The sequence below is a fragment of the Octopus sinensis genome, linkage group LG20 (assembly GCF_006345805.1).
Source record: "Octopus sinensis linkage group LG20, ASM634580v1, whole genome shotgun sequence".
Taxonomy (NCBI): domain Eukaryota; kingdom Metazoa; phylum Mollusca; class Cephalopoda; order Octopoda; family Octopodidae; genus Octopus; species Octopus sinensis.
In genome coordinates, this window is record NC_043016.1 from 9,385,304 (window position 1) to 9,405,178 (window position 19,875).

At 35.2% G+C, this 19,875-nt stretch overlaps 1 protein-coding gene across 1 annotated transcript in view; it reads left to right on the forward strand.

The window, feature by feature from the left end:
- LOC115222548 (ras-related protein Rab-35) overlaps positions 1 to 16,509 on the forward strand; it is a 56,822-nt gene extending 40,313 nt beyond the window's left edge. Inside the window, exons 3-6 of the mRNA XM_029792810.2 lie at positions 2,864 to 2,987; positions 7,185 to 7,309; positions 12,304 to 12,428; positions 16,181 to 16,509. Coding sequence (XP_029648670.1) covers positions 2,864 to 2,987; positions 7,185 to 7,309; positions 12,304 to 12,428; positions 16,181 to 16,300 — 494 coding nt within the window. The 3' untranslated portion in view covers positions 16,301 to 16,509. The remainder of the gene's footprint in view (positions 1 to 2,863; positions 2,988 to 7,184; positions 7,310 to 12,303; positions 12,429 to 16,180) is intronic.
- The last annotated feature ends 3,366 nt before the right edge of the window (positions 16,510 to 19,875 follow it).

Genomic DNA, 19,875 nt, shown 5'->3' on the forward strand with positions numbered 1-19,875 from the left:
ATGTTTGTGTCTGTACCCCCCACATCACTTGACAACCGATGCTGGTGTGTTTACGTCCCCGTAACTTAGCGGTTCGGCAAAAGAGACCGATAGAATAAGTACTAGGCTTACAAAAAATAAGTCCTGGGGTCGATTTGCTTGACTAAAGGCGGTGCTCCATTATGGCCACAGTCAAATGACCGAAACAAGTAAAAGTAAAGTAAATTAAATGTTTTTCTAAGTCAACACTGTGTTCCACTGTGTTAGCACTACTCTTACATCACCTGTTAAGATTATTTCTACAGATATTGCGAAGACCTGTTGTGGCAAGTGAAATCAAAATCGATCAAAAATCAATGGAAGTTGTAGTTGTGATACCAGTGCCGGTGGCATGTAAAAAGCTCCATCTGAACGTGGTCGATGCCAGTGCCGCCTCGACCGGCCTCCGCGCCGGTGGCACGTAAAAATCACCTGCCGATCGTGGCCGTTGCCAGCCATGTCTGGCACGTAAAAGGCACCCACCACACTCACGGAGTGGTTGGCATTAGGAAGGGCATCCAGCTGTAGAAACACTGCCAGATCAGACTGGTGCCTGGTGCAGCCTCCTGGCTTCCCAGACCCCGGTCGAACCGTCCAACCCATGCTAGCATGGAAAACCGGACATTAAGCGATGATGATGATATTCTTTAGAAATTATGGTTGCATAACAAAATACTGCACCCCTGCAAGTCATTAATATTTGTGAACCAGCTTCCAGGACTGTGTTTTACATGTAAAATTGGTCCATCCAGTAATGTTACACCACTGTATTTAATGGCTATTTAAGCAATGAGTTCATGGGATAATTAATGGGTTGGATGGGTTCTGATGAAGGAGCAAAAATTCATGAAATGTGTCACATGCATCCCTTACCCATTTTTTTTCATCTTCAGTCTCATGATGATTCCTTACACAACTTAATACATCAAAATTCTAAAGTGGTAAACAGGCAGAATTGTTAGCTTGCCTGTCTTTACATTTTGTGTTAAAATTCCACCAATTTCACTTTTCATCCTCTTGGAGTTAATAAAATAAAGTACCAGTTGAACACTGGGGTTGATGTAATGCATTTAATTCCTCCCCTGACGGTGCTGGCCTTCTGCCAAAATTTGAAATCAGTATATTGAAACTATTGCTCATGATTGCATGACCAATGTTTTCTAGAAAGAAAAAAAAAACATATAAAAGCATTGAGTAGATGAGAATTACTCAAATGTGCTTAAGCAATAAATCTATAATATTTTGAGGTAATCAGAATTCATGTATCTCTCTGCACTCTTACACTTGCTAGTCTATTGGAATCATTTTACAAGTCAGTGAGATTGTTCACAGAATAAATTGAAACTCTACAGCTATATATATATATATATGTCAAGTTAATCACAGAACTTGAGGCAATCCAACGAAGCTACACGAAGAAGATAGCCTCTGTGCTGCATATAAGCTATTGGGAAAGACTCAAGAGATTAAGACTCTATTCCTTAGAGCATAGGCGAGAAAGATATGCCATAATATACATCTGGAAGATCCTAGAAGGACTTGTCCCAAACTTTGGCATCGAGAGTTACACAAATGCCAGAACTGGGTGCCACTGCATAGTGCCAAGGACTCCAAATTTGCCATCAAGATGTAGGACAAGATACTGTGATAGCCTGGGCTTCCGAGGCCCACAGCTCTTCAATATCCTCCCGAAGAACCTAAGAGACCTGCATGGGGTGGATGCAGATGTCTTTAAAATAAAACTGGATCTCGTCTTGTCAGGTGTCCCAGATGAACCAACTTCACGGCAGGAGGTGCAGATGAGGGCACCTGCATCGAACTCTCTCATGCACCAAATGGCAATTGCTAAAAAGCATTCGTGAAGTAAAATCATGTAGCAACACCAAATGGCGGTGCCCCAGCATGGCCACAGCTTGTGAGCTGAAACTAGATAAAAAAAAATTTTTGTTTTAAATATATATATATTGCACATAAGGACAGTAGCTATTGTGAATATTTTTTTTCCCCCCTTTAATATTTTAATTTTCTGAAATGCACTCCTCTCTCTCTTCTTCCTCTTTCTATTTGTTTTCTTGGTGTGTGTGTGTGTATATATATATATATATATATATATATAGAGAGAGAGAGAGAGAGAGAGATAAATATAGATATGTATAAGGGTGTGCTGAAAAGTTCCTGACTTTGGGTAAAAGAAACTACAAGAGGATCAGTTAATTACAATTTTATTTAACATATTCTCCTCTCAGATTCACTCATTCATTGCAGAGGTCCTTCAGTTTTTCTACACCCTATAAAAGAACTCATATATGAGGGGTTACTGAAAAGATCCTGGCTTTAAGGATATCACGAAAGGCCTGTTTGGAGGCCCAACTTTCTGAGTTCTTTTACAGGACTTAGATAAACTGAAGGGCTGCTGCAATAATTGAGTGAATCTGAGAGGGGAACTTGTTGAATAAAATTGCAATTGATTTATATATATATATATATTTATATTTATTTATTATTTGAGAGAATAAAATCCAAACTTACAAGGAAGAAAATTCAATTTAGAAATACTAAATCAAATTTCACACAATATAATATATATATATATATATATATATAAAATTAGAAAAAACCCCAATTTTTATCAATTCAAAATGAACAATTAAAATACACCATCTAGAAAATTACATATAATAGAAATATTAAAATTAAAATAACAATAAAATGTCAATGATTAAGTAAATTGCAAAAAATAATAATAAAAACGTGTATATATATACATAAGCACACACACACACACATACATAATAAATTATTATTTTTTTATGTTATCAAATTTTCGTTTAAAATATATTTTCAGCATCATATATAACCACAATAGGAGTTGACTTTAAAATCCGAACAGTAGAATGCAATGGAGAGAAAGTCAAACTCCAGATTTGGGACACTGCTGGCCAAGAACGATTCCGAACTATTACATCAACGTAAGCATATTTTCTTTCATCCATAGACTACTTATTAGATTGGTGATATAAGAGTATGTATCACTCATGTGTTTCCAAAATATTGAAAATATAACAAAAAATTGAAGTTGCTCCAACCAAGAATTGAAACAGCAAACTATACATTTCAAAATACTAACCCTTGTTTTATAGTATTTGATACATATTTCAAAGGTGTACTTGTCAGGCATGTGATTTGATCTGAGACCATGAATTGAAGTTGATAATATGTGTCTTCTACTTCGCACTTGTTTCAATTTCACTTACACATTTGTTATCAAAATCAAATTCGATGACTGGTGTCCGTGCTAGCAGGGTGCAAAGAGCGCCATACGAGTGTGCTCATTGACAGAGCGGCTAACCGGCTTCAGTGCCTGTGGCACTTCAAAGACACCATTCGAGCGTGATCGTTACCAGCGTCGCTTACTGGCACTCGAGCCCCATTCTAGTAGGGTATTAAGAGCACCATCCGAGCGTGATCATTGCCAGAGCAGCTATCTCTCTTTAGTTGCCAGGTCTTCTCAGTCTCCTGTCATTGCCTCAGTGAGGCCCAACATACAAAGGTCATGCTTCACACATCCCATCTCTTCCTGGGTCTATATTCGCAGGATGGCCTGCTGTGCTAACCTTGGATCGTAGAGTGACCCGCTGTTCTTGAGGAGACCTGTTGAGTCAAGTACATCAACATCAAAATAAAAATTCAAATGGAAATTGTAGTTAAGACACCTGTGCCAGTGACATGTAAAAAGCACCGTCCGAACGTGGCAGATGCCAGCGCCGCCTGACTGGTGTTTGTGTCGGTGGCACCTAAAAGCACCAACCAATCGTGGCTGTTTGCCAGCCTCATCTGGCCCCTGTGCTGGTGGCATGTAAAAAACACCCACTACACGCACGGAGGTTGGCGTTAGGAAGGGCATCAAGCTGTAGAAACGCTGCTAAATCAGACTAGAGCCTGGTGCAGCCTCCATGGCTTACCAGACCGCGGTCGAACTGTCCAACCCATGCTAGCATGGAAAACGGATGTTAAATGATGATGATGACATATCTGGTATACACAATTAAGGCAGTATTTTATAAAAATAGCCACATGTACAACATACTTAATGCATACACACTGTCAGTAGGCCAACCACTACAGTATTTATTTTGATGTAACATCCCTTATGGATTAGCAGTATTAACCCTTTCGTTACTATATTTCTGACCAAAATACACCCCTTATGTGTTTCAATTAATTTCTAACGTAATCATAAATTTAGTCTGGTTTCATTAAATAACTATAGCTTTTTTATTTATCAATATATTAACATGAATTTTGGAAGATAATTTAATGAAATGTTTTCAACCAATTCTATACTATAATTTTTGTCACAAAGTGACTCTAATTGCAGGTAGATACAGGTAAATTCAACAAAATATGAAATTATTAAAATTTTGTTCAAACATCGCTATAGAAAATGGGTTATTAGCTAATATTCAATTGGGTATACAACAAAATTTTACGATAGAATTTGTTATTCTGGGTAACTTTCTGATACCCATAATAATATTTATGGCAAAATAGTCTTAATTTCATTTAAGGTTGTGGGAAACGACAAACTATCCTTTCTTTCGTTTTGTTTACGTTTAGCGTAACGGTTCGTTTCTGCTGTAATGATTTCAAATAGGCTCATTTGAAAAAGTAAATAGAAGTAGTCTAAGGCTTTACTCTTCTGGGAAAGTCTGTGGCTTGGTCCAGTTTCTTCAGAAAAATCACCGAAAGAAACAGTTTTTAAATTTTCACTCCATTCAGGTGCCAATTCATTTTCTTTATCGCTGTCGGAGCTCTCGGATTCACTGTTTTCACTTTCGGAAAATGAAACATCAGATTCATTATCAAATACCACATGCTTTTTTTTTTCAGTCATAGAGTTAGATTTATCAAGGTCTTCAGTAGAAAATCTTTCGAATTCTGACTCGCTGCTTGATATAATGAAATTCGTATCCATTTTTTGTCAGAATTACAAATTTTGAAAACACAATAGGAACAAATTTCGGGAAAAAATCTCCCAAAATTCACGGAATTAAAATTACACTTCGATTTTTGTACAAAACTGTAGTTGAACTGTTTACGAAGTATAATACGTGTTTTTACGAATGTACTAAAGAGATTTGCTCTGATATTCTCATTTAAATATGAACAGGTAAATTCGGACGGCTTTGGGCGGTTTGGTCACATTAACCAAAATTTTTGGGGGGCGGTTTTGGGCGGTTTGGTATCGAAAGGGTTAACACCACAATAAATGTCAGAGAGAGTACATGTCATTAAAAAACCCCAAATGGCCAAAATGTATCTGTTGCTCTTACTTGCTTTTGAATTTCCATCTCTCTCTCTCTCTCTCTCATATTTGTGTTTTTAACACAGCTAGTCCCTAAGAGATGTTATCTCAGAATAAATCCTATAGTACCTGGTCTGTCAATAGTGTATATGCATAAAGTATTCTATATATATATATATAATTTAGTGTCATGTAGCTCTTAGCTTTTTTACATAGCTGTTTGATCTTTACAATACTTTCTGTTGTAGCTAGTTTTCTAAAATTACAAATTTCGTTTTGATCCATTAAACTATGGAAGTTGAAGCCTAAATGAATTGCCATACCAATTCTAGTGAAGAAAAGTCAATAACCAGAAACTTGGATCTGTGTGTATCATGTCAGGCTGGAGATGGAAAGGATGGCTTCCCTTTGCAAATACTGATAGGGCACAGAAAGCATGTCAATAGCCAGCTGGAAGACAAGCTACAGTAGCATCCACCCTTAAGGGTTAGCCACATTTATGTGGCAAATATACTTCATGATGTTGTGCAGTTACTGTTTATACCTCACTCAGAGATTTATTATTAGTTTATAAAAGGTTATGGCTTAAACCTAACCATTCCTCCTCAGACCAAGGAATTTATTTTTAATGATCTCTTCTTTAATGAGTTAAAATAACGAGTTTATAAATTAATCAATACAAATATTAAAATAAAGAATATAAGATATACTTATACTTCATTGGGTTGTCAAATAAATTCATGTTATTTTTTCTACATGGTAATCATTATATGTCTGAAAAGAGATAGAATTACTTCAAATTTCAAAAAAAAAAAAATAATAAGTTATAGAATACATCTAAAAAAAAATCACCTATGATAAAAAATATTACATTTATGTATTTGTTTTGCAAGATTCTTGATGTGAAATTGTGTGTTGAAACAAATGTTATACTTAGAGATGGTCATATTTTTGCCAAATAACCACTCGCCACTTTGGTTTTATTATTATCCTTATTTTAGTGTCCTGTGTCTGGAAAACGTTTGTCATATATCCTGTGACCTCTTCAGCAACTCTCCATTTCATGTGTCTCTTCCTGTTCTATTTAGTCCGTTCTCACTGTTTAGTTCATTCTTTAGTCTTAGAATGGACTAAATAGAACAGAAGGAGGCATGTGGGGATGGTGGGTCACTGAAAGAGGTCACAGTATGTGTGAGAAAAGATTTCCAGGCAAAAGACAATGAAATGAAAATAATGATAATCAAGCAGATGTGAAGACCAAGTGTATAGCACATGTGATTATCATCATCATCATCATCATCGTTTAACGTCCGTTTTCCACGCTAGCATGGGTTGGACAGTTTGACTGGGGTCTGGGAAGCCAGAAGGCTGCACCAGGCTCCAGTCTGATTTGGCAGTGTTTCTACAGCTGGATGCCCTTCCTAACACCAACCACTCCGTGAGTGTAGTGGGTGCTTTTTACATGCCACCGGCACAGAAGCCAGTCAAGGCGGCGCTGGCATTGGCCATGTTCGGATGGTGCTTTTTACGTGCCACCGGCACAGGGATCACAACTACAATTTCCATTGATTTTTGATGTTGATGTACTTGACTCAATAGGTCTCCTCAAGCACAGGGTCGAAACGGTGTTTCTTTACTTGCCACCTGCACAGGAGTCAGTCCAGCAGCACTGGCAACTGCCGGGTGCCAGTCATAGGATTGGTTTTCAATTTCGATTCCGATTTCACTTGCCCCATTGGCAAAAAATAGATCATCCCCAAATATAATGATAAGAGAGGATTAAAATAAATGGAAAAGAAAGAAATGAAAGAATTCATCTGAAAGTGCAATACATATACTCATTTTACTTTGTCTTTCACAGGTACTACAGAGGAACTCATGGTGTTATAATAGTTTATGATGTTACTAGTGGAGAATCTTTTGCTAATGTGAAGCGCTGGTTACATGAAATTGACCAAAACTGTGATCTAGTCAGTCGAATTTTAGGTAAGTTTAATAATATTTGATATTTCTAACCAATCATCTACACCAGTGGTTCTCAACAGGAATCCATATGACCCTTAGGGGGTCTATATTTATTGCTAAAATTTACTTGCAATAAATCGGTCATCATTCTACAATACACAAAATATTTTCATTCTTGTTTCAGTCATTTGACTGCAGCCATGCTGGGGCACTACCTTGAAGGGTTTTATTCGAAGAAATTGACCCTAGGACTAATTTCTTTTTTAAGCCTAGTACTTATTCTATCAGTTTTTCTTTTGCTGAACCGTTAAGTTACATGGATGTAAACATGCCAACACCAGTTGTCAGGCAGTGATGGGGGGACAAACACAGACACAAAGACGCACACGTACACATACACATATATATGATGATGGTGAACATATAGGACTTGTTTCTTCCCTACATGCAAGTGCATATTGAACAATATCAAAATCATGTCACTATAATTTTCTGTCTTGTAGTAACTCATCTGTGAAGCCCTCTTATCAGATCTAATCTATTTTTCTCAAGTTTGTATTTCTGATGTTGCATTTGATTCCCCCCTCCCTCTCTGTCCTCCACCTCCTCCTCCATTTATACTGGATCCAGTTTAGTAAACCTTAAGAAACAACACGTAGAGTGTAAAAAGTTTTTTTTAAATATTGAAAACTGCTAAAAATGCTTTGAAACAAAGAAAGGCGCAAGTGTGCCTGTGTGACGTGAAGTTTTCTTCCCAATCACATGGTACCAGATTCACTCCCACTGTGTGGCACCATGGTTGGGTATTTATAACCATTGGGTTGACTAAAGTCTTGTCAATGGATATGGTAGATAGAAACTGAAAGAAGCTCATATATGTGTGTTTGAGTGTGTGTGTGTGTATACATTTCTCTTTATCCCTCACTACTCTTCAACAAGCAGTGTCAGTTGGTTTACATACCTGTAACTTAGTGGTTTGGCAAAAGAGATTGAGAGAATAAGTATAAGACTTTAAAAAGTAAACACTGGGGTTGATTTATCCAACTAAAAACCTTCAAGGCCATACTCCAACATGGTTGCAGCCCAGTGACTGAAGTAAGTGAATGATGAAAGATAAAGGGACATAATAGTCATTCATTAGTCATTACTGAAATACTTTCTGACATTTTTTCTATTCTGGATACCTACCATGGATGTGGTTTAGAAAAGCATCCAAATTCTGCGATGATGTTTATTCAGGTGACAGACTTAATCCATTTTCACATAACAAGCTGGGCGTATCAGTAGGAGAGCATCTGTTGCTGTCTAGCTTTTGATCAGTATAGATCCCTGCTTGAATTCACTGTGCTTTCCCTTGAATTTCCTCTGGGAAATTTTGGATGATGAATTTGTTTTAAAGCATCTACATTATTAATTCAGTCCCTTTTCCCATTTGTCACTTCATCTTCTCAGTTAATATTTACCTAAGCACACTTGATTTCTTAATTCTGATCTATCTACTGACTCAGGTATTGTCATTAATCCTTTTGTTAACAATTTACCTGTGACCACCACTGCCTCTATGATAGTAAACCTCAAAGCCCTCAAGCATAGCCTTATGTAAGAATGTTTTGTTAAGTTATACACCTGAGGAAGTTTGCTACATAACTGAAATCCCTTCTAACTTACTGATTATTTTCAAAATTAATTGAAATGTATTGGCAGCATATTTCATAGGAAATATGACCACAAACGTTTTTATACTTCCCAGAGTTTATTCCAACAAACTTTGCTGTAATCAAAACCAAAAGAGATATTTTTGTAAACTGCATACTGTTGAACATTTCACAGTATTTACTATCATATTTAGATAGAAATGGCATTATCTAATTATCTCATAACTTAAAGATTTTGATTAGGTGATTGTCTATTTTTACAATGACAAGTAGGTGTAAGAGGCTTGATCTGGCCAGTTCAAATATAAAAAACCAGGTAGAATATTTGAGCCAGGTATGGCCAACTTAAATGCTTAGGAGTTAAGGGGGAAATGTGGTGTGAATTATAGTTGATTGAGATAACAGATAATCTTTATAAATTAAATGGAACCCCTTGGATTATTGGTTATTGAATCTGGGGATAAACTGAGGAAAGACGCTGGAAGATATTGTCCAAAATACATTAGCTATTTCTGGGGAATGGAAAAAATAGCGGTCATTGTTGAAAGATAGATATTCTGAACTGGACTCGATTTGGGGGGATAAACAATGACTGCAACACCAAAGAGAGACACACTAGATAATGTAGTCCAAAATAGACTATGCCTTATTTCAAAAGAAGTTTAGGTACTGATGGAAAATTAAACCTTTAAGGTATACAAGATTTGGGTAGTTCTGAGGATAAACAACAATCATCATTACATTTTACTACTTACTTACTTGTACTTGTGGCAACATTCATCCTGGGTAGATTGAGTCGGCTTCTACTTATGGAAGAAGTTTTGTGGGAATATGTGGATTTCACAAGCGGTCCCCAACAATCCCGCATGTGGAGACATCCTGTTTGCCGCAGATTGTCTGCAGACGCAGGGACAGAACGACCGAGGATCCGCCGGTTGCCGAAACAGACACTCCGAGGATTTTTACCAGTTTATTCCAACAAACTTTGCTGTAATCAAAACCAAAAGAGATATTTTTGTAAACTGCATACTGTTGAAATCCGCCTTGGGTGGCCCCGCCAGGAACCGAAGTTCCCGACAGCATAGCTCTGACACTACTTGTTACCAGCGTCACCACCACGGTGAGGAGGGGATAGATTTTAGGAAATTTAAAAGGAAATTTTTGTGATAAACCGTAAATGGGTTAAATTTTGATATTATTTTCTGATTCTGTCTTTTCCATGTTGTATTGAGCAACTTTCTCTTTCCTCATGAGTTATTAATTTTATTTCTTATAAGTTCTTTACTCTGTATCACTGTATCAATCTGAGTAGCAGATGTTATACATCACTGGTTACAATGTGCTTCCTTGCTTGTTGTAGTTTTCGAATGATGTCACCCTACTGGCTAGGCAGGAAGGCCAGCATTTTCCTTGAATGAAAAGCCAGTCCGTTGCGGGTTTACCCATTTACAGCTCAGTGGACTGGAGCAATATAAAATGTGGTTTGCTCAAAAAAAAAAAAAAGAGTAAAATGTCAGTCTGGAGATTGAAACCACCATCACAAGATTATGAGTGCAACACCCTAGCCATTAGGCTATGTGCTATCCATCATATAGGGTTGTTGTTTTTTCACTACTTCACTTAAAAACTAGAATGCACACAGATTGCTTTCTAACTGCAATGACCTTATTGTCCAAGATCTGAATTAACAAATTTACTTTCTCTTAAATGTGGAAAATAACTTACCATTTTCACTACAAAATTAATTTTATGGTTAATTCTAGTAATAATGTTAAATATCTACCAAAAAAATAGAATTGGCATTTTCTCCCAGTCACATTGCCTCAACACACTTGACATACCTCAACAGCAAATGGTTCCAAACATGACATTCATCTACAAAAGATAAATTTCGTATATAAACCTGCTTTCTGCATTTAAGTATAATGAAATATTTGAGTAGATATATCTGCCTTCTGTAGTAAAAAAAAAAAAAAATGTTAGCTTTAAATTCATTTTTCTAACTATTTCTTTAAAATTCACATTAAACTGTATTTCTGTTTCATACTAATATTTTTTAATCTGTATTAGCGGATTATTCTGTAAATTCAATCAATTAATTACTCATAATTTATAGGTTAGACACCATTACAATAATTTTGACAACAATTTTCTTTACATCGTTACATGCAAGAATTAACCCTTTCGTTAACTAACACAGCCAAAACCAGCTCTGGCTCTGTAGTACAAATGTCTTGTTTTCTTAAGTTTTGAATTAAAATCTTCCACCAAACCTTAGTCACAATTTATGTTCCTAACACAAGCTTAATGGTAATTAAATTATTTTACCAAATTCTTTGTTATATTTAAAATAATTGAAAGAAACACAGAGCATCTCAAAATGAATACAGTAACGAAAGGGTTAAACAAACTGAAGCAACTAGAGTTATGTACCTTGCTTTGCTGGTAGCAACATTCAAAACTTGTGACCCATTTTACCATTCCGCCATATTACTTCCTATTGTTCTGTTTCATTTAGCATTTTTTTTCTTTTAGTTTTGTAGATAGTTTATCCATTAATCTTATTTCTTTTTTTAATTTTCTTTTACTTGTCTCAATCATTAGACTGTGGCCATGCTGGAGCACTTTCTTGAAGAATTTTTAGTCAAATAAATTGACCCCAATACTTACTGTTTTTTCTAAGCCTGATACTTATTCTATCAGTTTCTTTTGCTGAACTGCTAAGTTATGGGAGACATAAATACACCAACACCAGTTGTCAAGCTGTGGTGGGGGACAAATATACAAACATTTGCACATATACATGACAGGTTCCTTTCAGTTTCCAACTACCAAATCCATTCACAAGGCCTTGATCAGCTCAAGTCGATGATAGAAGACACTTGCTCAAGGTACCAGGCAGTGAAACTGAACCAGGAACCATGCGGTTAGAAAGCAAGCTTCTACCACACAGCCACTCTTGCACCTGTGTAAATCTAAGACAACTTTTTTTTGCCAGGTTTTTGGGGGTTTTTTTGTTTTGTTTTTACTTGTTTCCTGCATCCAATTTTTATTGAGGATTGGATGTCTTTTGAGGGGTTTGATTACTTCCTTTCGTTGACTTGTTTCAGATTCAATGTAGTTCAAAGCTTACAAATCCAATAGTGGAGGGTGTAAGAATGAAGGCACTGCCCCCTATAGGAATACTGTGGGGCCAGGGGAATTTACACCCACATCCTCCTTTAAAATGCAAACAACTCTGTGAACACGCAACACCAAGTTTTTAGACTAGTATAAATTTGAAACCAGTGTTTGGAACTTTTCAACTTGAAATGTGGTAAAGAATTTGTTAAAGAATTTTTTATATATATATATTTCTAGTTGGTAATAAGTGTGACGATGAAGAAAAACGAGTGGTTCTTACAGAAGATGCTCAGAGGTTTGCCAACCAGATGGGAATACTGCTATTTGAAGCCAGTGCTAAAGAAGACATAAATGTGGAAGAGGTAAATAAATATTTTCCCATTATTTTCCTTGTTTAGACATCGATAATGTTTTCATACCATTAAGGTGGCGAGCTGGCAGAAACGTTAGCACGCCGGGCGAAATGCTTAGTGGTATTGCGTCTGTCGTTGCGTTCTGAGTTCAAATTCCCCCAAGGTCGACTTTGCCTTTCATCCTTTCGGGGTCGATAAATTAAGTACCAGTTTCGCACTGGGGTCGATGTAATTGTCTTAATCCGTTTGTCTGTCCTTGTTTGTCTGTCCCCTCTATGTTTAGCCCCTTGTGGGCAATAAAGAAACAGATAATGTTTTCATACCATTCTCTAAATTTGACCAGAAGTCATCATCATCATTTAACATCTGCTTTCCATGCTAGCATGGGTTGGACGGTTCAACTTGGGTATGGGAAGCCAGAAGGCTTCATCAGGCCCAGTCAGATCTGGCAGTGTTTCTACGGTTGGATGCCCTTCCTAACGCCAACCACTCCATGAGTGTAGTGAGTGCTTTTTACATGCCACCGGCACAGAGGCCAGGCGAGGCTGGCAACGGCCACGATTGGATGGTGCTTTTTATGTGCCACCGGCACGGAGGCCAGGCCAGGCTGGCAACGGCCACGATCGGATGGTGCTTTTTATGTGCCACCGGCACGGAGGCCAATTGGGGCAGTGCTGGCAACGGCCATGTTTGGATGGTTCTCTTACGTGCCACCGACACTGGTATCACAGCTACAATTTCCATTGATGTTGATCGATTTCGATTTTGATTTTCACTTGTTGTGTATATATTTAAAAAAAATTTTCTTTTTAATTCTTAATGGCTTCTTGGAGAAGAAGAATAGCATCCATGACTGCTTTTCCAGGTGTCTGAGGCTGATGGAAATAAAAGCACAGTTTTAAGAAATCAAAACTTATGAATTGTTCTCAGACAGGAAACCCCACCTGTATTCTTTAACCCTTTAGAATTTAGATTAGTCGACCAAATATAATGCTTATTTACTCACATCATTTTGAATTAACCATACATTTTTTCACAGAATTGAGATTGTAAAAATAATAATGAAATTATTGTATACAGTGCTCAAATGCACCACAAGTTGTCAGAAAGATTTTTTTTAAATGGCATTGTAGGGTAGGTGTAAAAGGCTTGATCTGGCTGGTTTGAACAAAGAACAAGTAAAATATTTGGGTTGGATATGATTAGTTTATGGTTTGGACTCTGCTCGGCTGACTCCAAGGGCCAAGTGGTAATATCAAACTGGGTTTCAGCATAGTTTCATTTACTTATTCAGTTACAATGTCAGTATTTCAGTCAGCTCAAAAGTACGGCACAAGATACTTGCTAAAGGTGCTACGCAATGGGTTCAAACCCAGAATGAAAAGATTACAAATAAAGGAATTTCTATGTCATTGATGTGACTTAATTTGTTTAACCCATTTCCAACTTATTTCAAATCAGTAGACTGCTTATGCATTTCATTTAATTTTTAATGTAATCAACGTTTTGGAACAATTTACTAAAGTGTCTGTCTGTCTGTCTGTTCATTTGATGTCCATTTTTCCTTGCTAGCATGGGTTAGGGGAGGAATTATTTGAAACAACATTTTATAGTTGAATGCTTTTCTTGTCTCCAACTCTTTTTCAATTAAATCTTTAACATTCAGATTATTTTGTCAAATGTAATAATGTGATAAGCATTACATTTGACAAAGTAATCTGAATGTTAAAGGATTAATTGAAAAAGAGTTGGAGATAGAAAGATTATTCAGCTATAAAATTCTGTTTCAAATACTGGTTTAAAATAAGTAGCAAATGGGTTAATAACATCATTCATGCTTACTTATACATTAAGATGGTAAACTGGCAGAAGCATTTAGCACACCAGACAAAATGCTTTGTGACGTTTCTTCCGGCTTTACTTTCTGAGTTCAAATGCCACTGAGATCAAATTTGCCTTTCATCCTTTCAGGGTCGATAAAATAAGTACCAGTTGAGCATTGAGGTCAATTTAATCAACACAGCCCCTCCCCTGAAATTATTGGCCTTGTACATAAATATGAAGCCATCATCATCATCATCATCATTATTATTATTATTTGTTTCTTTATTACTCACAAGGGGCTAAACATAGAGGGGACAAACAAGGACAGACAAACGGATTAAGTTGATTACATCGACCCCAGTGCGTAACTGGTACTTAATTTATCGACCCCTAAAGGATGAAAGGCAAAGTTGACCTCGGCGGAATTTGAACTCAGAACGTAACGGCAGACGAAATATGGCTACACATTTCGCCCGGCATGCTAACGGTTCTGCCGCATGCCATCAATGTGACCCTGGGGTAAAAGCCCAGTATACCCATCATGACTACCCGTCTGATAAGGGTACACTAGGCACATGCATCACAACCACATGTGCACGACATGGTGATCTCATATCAAGATAAAGAGCACATGACCTTGCAGGTGGGGCCCAGTTAGAATTTTCTTCAGGTTCAGTAGCTCATCCCACTCAAACAGTCCTTGAATAAGGGTTGTTTAAGGATGTTAAACAAAACACCCATGTTTCCAGAGGTGAATTATCCAAACCCCTAAGAATTCCTCTCAATACATGGCTATGATACTCCCCCACTACTTCTGCTCATGATCAGAGATGCACATATCGTCAAACACTAAGGGACATGCTCAACTGATTTCGGTCAAACAAATGACAAGCAAATCTGTGGTATTGAGCAGAATATTTGCTGTAGCCCATTTTTTATACCAAGACAAAACACTGAACATGATAACATTTCCAATCAGTTACGGTCAAAAGCCACTGCCTGGTACTACAACAACAACAACATCATCATCATCATCATCATCATCATCATCATCATCATCATCATCATCATCATCATCATCACAACCACCAACAACAACAACATCATCACCAACAACAACAACTTCTGAATGAGTTACCTCGGTCCTCTATAGTCTTAAAAAATGAAGTAGACTGACTTTGAACTTGAGGAAGGCACGCTAGATGCCGAAATATTGTTCAACCAATTTCACATGATATGGCACTTTTCTATTTATTTGTGTATAACTTCTGGATAAGTTACCTCGGTCCTATATAGTATTATTATTATTATTTATTATTTTTAGTTGAAATCCCTGGTGAGATTGTCTTTGCTTTGCATCCCATCAGGATCAATAAAATATGTACCAGCTGAGCATTGAGATTGACGTATTAGACAAATTCCCCCCCCCACACACACACACATACACAATTTTCTGCTAAAGTCATAACACCTATAGCAGGAAGGATTTTTACTATAGCATTACTCTTGTGATTACTGTTGTATCATTGTTTTTATATGTACATATCATATATAATCATTATCTTCTCTCTTTTACGTTCTATTCTAAATTTTATATATATATATATATAAAATTCAAATAAAATTTTGGAAAAAAAAAATGAAAAAAAGATTTATAAAAAATAAGATTGAACAAATAAAACAAAATTAAATTAAACAGTATAATAAATAAGCAAAACTTTTGCAACAATGACATTAAAAAGAAAAGAAAAAATAATTATAAAAATCATTTCTCGTCTGATCATTTAACACAATTCAATCTTCTTTATTATATTATATTGTGTGAAATTTGATTTAGTATTTCTAAATTGAATTTTTTCCTGTAAGTTAGGATTATTACTCCCTCAAATAATTATTATATATATATTTATATATTTTTTTTTTTTTTTAATCTGCAGCTGTTTTTAGGAATTACCAAACAAGTTCTTGTAAATAAGAAAGAACAACAAAGGAAGGTTGCTGAAGAAGGAATACATTTGACAAACAAATCTGTAAAGCCAAAGAAAAAGTGCTGCTAGAACATAACTGGTCACATGTTTTTTTGTTATATAGTGCCCCCTTGATATAACGAATTGAGTAGTTGAGATGGGGGAGGGACAGTTGCTCTTCTTAATTGACAAAAAACAATAAATAATGTCTTTAAAAATTCAAATAAAATTTTGGAAAAAAAAATGAAAAAAGATTTATAAAAAATAAGATTGAATAAATAAAACAAAATGAAATTAAACAATATAATAATAAGCAAAAATTTTGCAATAATGACATTAAAAAAAAAAGAAAAAATAATTATAAAAATCATTTCTCGTCTGATCATTTAACACAATTCAATCTTCTTTATTATATTATATTGTGTGAAATTTGATTTAGTATTTCTAAATTGAATTTTTTCCTGTAAGTTAGGATTATTACTCCCTCAAATAATTATTATATATATATTATATATTTTTTTTTTTTTTTAATCTGCAGCTGTTTTTAGGAATTACCAAACAAGTTCTTGTAAATAAGAAAGAACAACAAAGGAAGGTTGCTGAAGAAGGAATACATTTGACAAACAAATCTGTAAAGCCAAAGAAAAAGTGCTGCTAGAACATAACTGGTCACATGTTTTTTTGTTATATAGTGCCCCCTTGATATAACGAATTGAGTAGTTGAGATGGGGGAGGGACAGTTGCTCTTCTTAATTGACAAAAAACAATAAATAATGTCTTTAAAAATTCAAATAAAATTTTGGAAAAAAAAATGAAAAAAGATTTATAAAAAATAAGATTGAATAAATAAAACAAAATGAAATTAAACAATATAATAAATAAGCAAAAATTTTGCAATAATGACATTAAAAAAAAAAGAAAAAATAATTATAAAAATCATTTCTCGTCTGATCATTTAACACAATTCAATCTTCTTTATTATTATTTTGTTTTACAATAACAATCTTATTTACTACTTCCATTCCCCCGAACGATTTTTTTTTTGTTACTTTTTTTGTTTTAAATATTTTCTTAAATTTTTTTTTTACCTATTACTACTTAAAGACATGTTAACTTTAAAAGAGCAAAAAATAAAAAAATAAAAATAAACCATGCAAAAAAGAACCCTGCCCCAAAATAAACAAACACCCAAACAGACTAATCATGCTGGTGAGTGAATACAAACATTTGGAGAGAACAGCCTCATCACTTATAAATTGAAGGGAGTTGTTGGGATGGCTAGTGTTTTCATTCCCATTATTTTCCAAATTCCTTTTTAATTATAAAAGTTATGTCAAGGGTTCACTGTTATGTCAAAGGTATACTGTATATATCAAGTGTACACTGTGTGTATAACAACGGTACATTGTATATCTGTTTATCTCTGCCAGGAAGTTCCTGCTTCGATGCATATACGTATAACTGAAGAAATAATAAATGAACATGTAAAAAAAAAAAAAATTATTATTATTACAAAAAATAAAAAAAAAAAATTCATAAATGAAACAGCAGGTGAAGTCGAGTGCTGGAAGAAGAAAGAGAATATAAATAAATATAAATAAACATGTAGAATATTGTGTTAAATGAATTTAATGAATAAAATTGATTTCTAAATAAATAAAATAACCAATTCGTTAAAAAAAAAATGGCTAATTTCTAGCTGTTTGATCATAATATTCTTTATCTTTTGAATAAAAATTAGTATTGTTTATATGTCTGTTCTTAGTACTTTGTACAGTTAAATACATAAATATTTTCTCTCTCTCTCTCTCTCTTTCTTCTCTTTTACACATACATATGCATGCATACTATCATATACATGCACATATTCACACATATATATTTACATTTACATTCACATAATCACATATGTATATATGTACACATGTATGTAATCCCATACATATATATACATGTATACATGCACATAATCACATACACACATGTGTATATATTTGTATAAAGTCAAAGATTTACTTCCTAGCTACTCAGAGTTTCATGCATTGCTGTCTTTCCAGTTTTATTCTTGAATAAACTCTTAAACTCTTGAGTAGCAAGAATGGAATGGTTCACTTAATGGAGACAAATAAATTCTACGATATATATATATATATCAAGTACTTACTTTCTTGTTTGCAAATATATGTCCATCTTTCTCTCTGTTTCTGTGTATGTATATTTTCATCTGTTTTTTTTTTTTTTTTATCATTTGAAGCCACTCAGAAGAAGGAGCTTGTAGTTTCTAACAAAGATACAAAGCTCTATCATTGGAACGTAGACAAAAAAAAAAAATCACATTTTAAACTTGCAAAAACTCGGACATAAGTCTTCTAATTACAGATTATATTTCCAATGTGCCAATTGTATGTAAAATAAGGCATAGGCACAACTGCATCGTTAACTTTTCTTTGCCACCACATAGTTCCAGTCCAGTCCTGGTCCTACTGTGTACACCTTGGGCAAATATCTTATATGTGAGATATATATTATATATATATATATATATATATGTGTTTCTTTATTAGCCACAATGGGCTGAAGACAGACGGGACAAATTACTAAGTAGAGCTTTTCTTTTTGGGGAGAAAAAAAAATCGGGGTAGGTTTTCGATCGATAGGGATCGTGTATCACAGAAATGTCATGATATAAAGTGTAAAGGGGGAAGCAGATAAGGTTTATCCATGGAAAGAAAAGCCTACGGAAAAGACCACAGTAACCTCGGTCAATAATGTCACATGTTAACACATTTATTTTCAAGTAAGTAATTCTCTGTTTAAAATTTTCCGGGTTCATAGGACATGCCATATATATATATAATGTGTGTGTATGTATATATATATATATATTATATATATATATGAAGGTTTATATTCTGTGCTCCCATGGAAAAGCACTGGGTTGCATACAGATAGTCCATTACCGTTTTTACAGTCAACATATTGTCCAGTAACTCTGCACTTTCAACAAGGAAAACTCATTTACTTGAAAAGCAGGTACAGTTTAGTAACAGGTAAAGTATTCAGCTGTAAAGCAATGCTTTTATAATATGTATTTGTCTAACACATGGTAGTGTGGGAAACAAATATAAAATTGATCAAATGATGTACTCTTTACTCTTTTACTTGTTTCAGTCATTTGACTGCGGCCATGCTGAAGCACCGCCTTTAGTCGAGCAAATCAACCCCCAGGACTTATTCTTTGTAAGCCCAGTACTTATTCAATCAGTCTCTTTTGCCGAACCGCTAAGTGACAGGGATGTAAACACACCAGCATCGGTTGTCAAGCAATGCTAGGGGGTCAAACACACACACTCACTCACACATACATATACATATATATACACATATACGACAGGCTTCTTTCAGTTTCCGTCTACCAAATCCACTCACAAGGCATTGGTCGGCCCAGGGCTATAGCAGAAGACACTTGCCCAAGATGCCACGCAGTGGGACTGAACCTGGAACCATGTGGTTGGTTAGCAAGCTACTTACCACACAGCCACTCCTGAGCCTATGGATAAAATACACATTGTGTGTGTGTGTGTGTGTATATATATATATATATATATATATATATATACACACAGACAGACAGACAGAACGGATTTTATATATTATATAAAATC